A 5,006-nucleotide genomic window follows, 5' to 3' on the forward strand; every position below is an offset into this window, starting at 1 on the left:
GCCTGTGAATGAAGGAAGACAACAGGCTAAATGAGAGGAGTAGGATGTGGAAGAACTCGTGGGACAAAGAAAAGTCCCCTTTCTGAGATGGAAGAAGGACAAAGCGGAGGACCAGCAGAGCCGGATTCACTACCTGAAGGAGCCATGGCTGGTGAAGACATTTTTGAACCGGTTGTCCAGCCTAAGCAGACCACAGTTGGTGCTGTGAGTAAAGAACATTCTGAAACTGACATCTTTGATGAAATAAGATAATTTATGTGACGTTCTAAACGAACAGAAGCAATACTGTTTGATCAGACTAAACAGTTGCGCAGTAACATGCCAAAGTGCAAAGTGATGTTTATGCTGAACATGAGCTGTCTATCGAGACTGGCATTTCTACAGAAGCAGCTTTCCCAAAGCGAGAGACTAGGACACTGTCTCAGCTGTCTGCAACAGAGGAAGTCCAAGGAGCCTCTGATTACCAAGCTGAACCTCATTCTCCATCTCAGCCCCAGCGGCATATAGCACAAGGAGCTCCAGCACAAAGAGTGGAACCAACCCGTGGAGGTGATCCGAGAATACCTGACTTTAAGGAAGGTGAGGATCCTGAAAGTTTTTTCATACGTTTTGAACGCATTGCTAAAACGTGGGGATGGCAACCAGCTGAATGGGCTGCTAGAGTGGTCACATTATTGACTGGAAAAGCCCTTGAGGCATATGCTGGAATGGATGAGGACCAGTCTGACTCTTATGACTCTATTAAAACCGCTGTGCTGTCTAAGTTTAATGTAACAGAAGAGACCTACAGATTCCGGTTTCAAAGCATCAGTATTCCAGTGGGAGAGAGTGTACGTGAAACCTACGGTCGGATAAAGGGACTCTACAAGCGATGGATGCGGCCTGACAGTCGAAGTAAAGAAGACATTGGGGAAACAATCATTTTGGAGCAGTATCTACGTGTGCTTCAACCAGACGTCCGCACATGGGTGAAGGAGAACAATCCAAAGACTGGAGAGGAAGCGGCAGACCTGGCTGAACGTTACCTGGCTGCTCATAGAGAACCTTCTAAGTCAAGAGAGACTGAGAGACCAAGGTCTATGGAGGTAAAACCTCCAGGTGCAACTAATGTTGACAATTTGGACAAGAGGGGTGGTAAGAAGTATACACAGTCTGGACTAAAGTATGGTCTCATTTGTTACTATTGTCAGCAGCCTGGTCACAAAGCTTCTTTATGCCCATTAAGAAAAAGTAAGTCAGAGTTATGTGTGGTACCTTGCAAAGAACATAATTATGAACTTTCTGATGACATGATTCCACATAAACATGTAGTTGATGTGGTGATAAATGGCAAAGCTGTAAAAGCTCTTGCAGACACGGGTAGCTCACAAACTCTGGTGAAATCATCTTTGTTGAGTAATGTACTGCCTAACTTTAGCAAACCGGTAAACATTACTTGTGTTCATGGATGTCAGAAAGAATATCCAACTGCTAATGTCACTATTGATGTTGAAGAACAAGTTTTTATGTTGACTGGTGGAGTTTTGAATCAGTTAGCATATGATGTTATCCTAGGAGAACATTTACCAATCCTAGACAGTTTGGTTCAAGAAAACTCGGTGGCTTATTCCTGTGCTGTCACCACACGTTCCATGAAAAGGTTTAGAACCTCTGCCAGATGTAGATGATCTGTATGAAGGAGGAAATAAAATCAGGAAATCAAAACGACAGTGTAGACACGAGAAAAATAAGAACAAAAGCAGGTCAAAACACCCTGAAACTGCATTACCATTAACTCCATGTATTGATTTCCAGTGGAAAATTCCTAACAACTTTAAAGAGAGACAAGAAAACGATCCATCTTTGAAACCTCTCTTTAATAAAGCACATAAAGATGGTGGAAAAGAGAGTGCTGCTGAGTTTAAAAGTTTAGCAGGAGAGCCTTTCATTATAAGGGATAATCTTTTGTATCTAGCAGACATTGATGAACCCAGACTTGTTGTGCCAAAAGAATACCGTTCAGTAATTCTGCATTTGGGTCACACTATACCATGGTCAGGGCACTTAGGACAGGCAAAAACTTATAATCGTATTGCCCAACGTTTTTATTGGCCAGGATTATATAAAGATGTAGTTGAATACTGCAAAACATGTCATGACTGTCAGTTGGTGGCCCCTACTAAAGTTTCAGACCGTGCCCAGTTGCAGACATTACCTATAATGAGTGTTCCTTACGAGAGAATCGCCATGGATATCATAGGTCCTTTACCTAAGAGCAGTAATGGCTATAAATATGCATTAGTCATCTGTGATTATGCAACCAGATATCCAGATGTTTATCCATTACGTTCTCTGCAGGTCAAACACATTGTTCGGTGTTTAGTAGACCTTTTCTCCAGAGTTGGTATCCCAAAGGCGATTCTGACAGATCAGGGTACCAATTTCATGTCACAAGTGATGAAAACTCTTTATGATCAACTGGGTGTAAAAGGTATTCGTACTACTCCATACCATCCAGAAACCGATGGTTTGGTAGAACGATTTAATGGTACATTAAAGCAAATGTTTATTGATGATACTGGCAAAAACTGGGATAAATGGTTGCCTTTCCTTTTGTTTGCTTACAGAGAAGTACCACAAGCCTTAACTGGTTTTTCTCCTTTTGAGTTGCTATATGGGAGACAGGTTAGAGGCCCTTTGGACATGCTGAAGGAGAACTGGGTGGCTGGAGCGGCGTCAGGATCCAGTGAAGCGGCTTCACCAACAAACATCATCTCCTACATACTTCAGATGAGAGACAACCTGGAAAAGTACAGAGAACAAGTTAAAGATCATATGGAGAAGGCTCAACATAAGCAAAAGGTATGGTACGACAGACGTGCCCGTGAAAGAGAGCTGAAGACTGGCCAGAAAGTCTTAGTACTCTTGCCCAGTGGGCCAAGTAAGTTGCTTGCTAAATGGCAAGGACCCTACACTGTGGTTAGAAGAGCAGGACCAGTGACTTATGAAATTATCTGTCCAGAAAAACAAAAGTCAAGGCAACTGCTTCATGTAAATCTATTAAAGGAGTATCATGAAAGAAATGTTCCAGAAATGGATGTGAAGCAGATCCTGATGGTACAAGATGTTCAGCCAGAAGACAGTGCCATGTTGAAAGATGGGGAAGCTGAAATGAGTCCATGCAGAGAATTGACCAAATCTGAAGAGGCTCCTAAGCATCTGACTCCTGATCAGTGGCAACAGCTGGGTGAGATTAAAGGGTCTTTTCCATCTCTGTTTGCAGATGTACCTGGGCGAACTGAAATTATAACACACAAAATAACTTTGAAAGATACAACACCTGTTCGTCTTAAGCCTTACCGGATTCCAGAAAGAATGATGGATCCACTGAAAAAAGAGGTCCAGATGATGCTGGAAATGGGAGTTATAGAGCCATCAAGAAGTGAGTGGTCAAATCCCATTGTGTTGGTTCCTAAAAAAGACTCAAATCAACTACGTTTTTGTTCTGACTTAAGAAAGTTAAACAGCATTTCCTGTTTTGATTCTTATCCCATGCCACGCATTGACGAGCTACTGGAAAGACTGGGGAAGGCCAAATACATCACAACCTTAGATTTATGTAAAGGTTACTGGCAAGTGCCTTTAGATCCATCCTGTAAGGAATACACAGCCTTTCAGATTCCAGGAATGGGTTTATTTCATTACACGGTTCTACCATTTGGTCTTCATGGAGCACCAGCTACCTTTCAAAGGTTGATGGACATTATCCTTAGTGACTGTTCAAAGTTTGCTGCTGCCTACCTGGATGATGATGTGATCTACAGTGAAACTTGGGAGAATCACCTACAGCATCTAAAGGTTGTAATGGCAAGGATCCAGAATGCTGGTCTCACTCTGAATGTGAACAAGTGTGCATGGGCACAAGAAGAAGTAAAATATCTGGGCTACCTTGTTGGCCATGGACAGATAAAGCCACAACTTGAAAAAGTAAAAGCCATTCAAACAATTCCCAGACCTCAAACAAAGAAGCAAGTGAGATCATTTTTGGGCTTAGTTGGGTGGTATAGAAGATTTATACCCCATTTCTCAACTTTGGCAGCCCCTCTGACTGAGTTGACAAAAAGGTCTACTTCTAAAATTATGTGGAAGGAGGACTGTGAACATGCATTTCAATCTTTAAAGAAACTGATTTGTCAAGCTCCTGTTTTACAGAGTCCTAACTTTTCCAAGCCATTTGTTGTTCAAGTGGACGCTTCAAATGTTGGTCTTGGAGCAGTGCTAGCTCAGGGAGAAGCTGGTGAAGAAAAACCTGTCCTTAAGTAAAAAGCTTTTTGACCGGGAGAAAAAGTACTCCACAGTTGAAAAGGAAGGACTTGCAATAAAGTGGGCTTTGGACTCTTTAAAATATTATCTCCTAGGAAGGGAGTTTACTCTGCAAACTGATCACAGACCTCTGAAGTGGATGCATTCCAAGCAGCATCAGAATGCCCGTATATTACGTTGGTGCCTTGCCCTTCAGCCATACCAGTTCACCATACAGCATTGTCCAGGTAAGAAAAATCTTATTGCTGACTACCTTTCTCGTTTACCTGAGTTCTGTAAACCAGAGGGGGAGGAAGTGAGTAAATGTTAAGAAGCAATAATATTTTCTGTGGCGTTTGAGTTCTAAAGTGTGTGTATGTGATCCTTTTGTTTGTTTAGTGTTTGTTGCCTTTTGGGTGTGTCCTTGTGGCGGCCATCTTGGAGCCTGCCGGGGAGGAGGCCCATGTTTGCCGGACTTTGATTGGCTGGGCAGTTAATTGAGAAGGTGGGGACAACAGTATATAAGGAGACTGTTGGCTGAGCCAAGAAGAGGGAGAAACCTTGAGAGTCTGAAGCAGAGAGATTGAAAGCTAAGAGACTGTTGGGAAAAATTTGCCTTGTCCATGAGCTATGCTGTGTTGAAGGAGGCCTAATAAACCACCTTTGTTTATGTTACAGCCAACTTTGAGGAGTTTTCCTTCCACACCACACCTCTCAGTGTAACA

The 5,006-nt window shown here is 42.5% G+C and overlaps 1 protein-coding gene across 1 annotated transcript; it reads left to right on the forward strand.

Moving 5' to 3' along the window:
• Positions 1-707: 707 nt before the first annotated feature.
• On the forward strand, positions 708-4,855 carry LOC106943975 (uncharacterized). The gene is made up of 3 exons (XM_015027259.1): positions 708-1,085; positions 1,795-4,011; positions 4,192-4,855. Exons 1-3 carry the CDS (start codon positions 708-710, stop codon positions 4,300-4,302), a joined length of 2,706 nt encoding a protein of 901 aa, XP_014882745.1. The 3' UTR covers positions 4,303-4,855.
• Positions 4,856-5,006: the final 151 nt, after the last annotated feature.

The sequence above is a fragment of the Poecilia latipinna genome, unplaced genomic scaffold (genome assembly GCF_001443285.1).
Source record: "Poecilia latipinna isolate Pla-1442-1.1 unplaced genomic scaffold, P_latipinna-1.0 Scaffold6509, whole genome shotgun sequence".
NCBI lineage: Eukaryota > Metazoa > Chordata > Actinopteri > Cyprinodontiformes > Poeciliidae > Poecilia > Poecilia latipinna.

Coding starts and splice junctions, on each gene's coding strand:
- LOC106943975 (XM_015027259.1), top strand. CDS start 708: ATGGATGAGGACCAGTCTGACTCTTATGACTCTATTAAAACCGCTGTG. Junction 1,086..1,794: donor AGAGACCAAGGTCTATGGAG/GTAAAACCTCCA, acceptor ATTGATTTCCAG/TGGAAAATTCCTAACAACTT. Junction 4,012..4,191: donor GACCTCAAACAAAGAAGCAA/GTGAGATCATTT, acceptor CCTGTTTTACAG/AGTCCTAACTTTTCCAAGCC.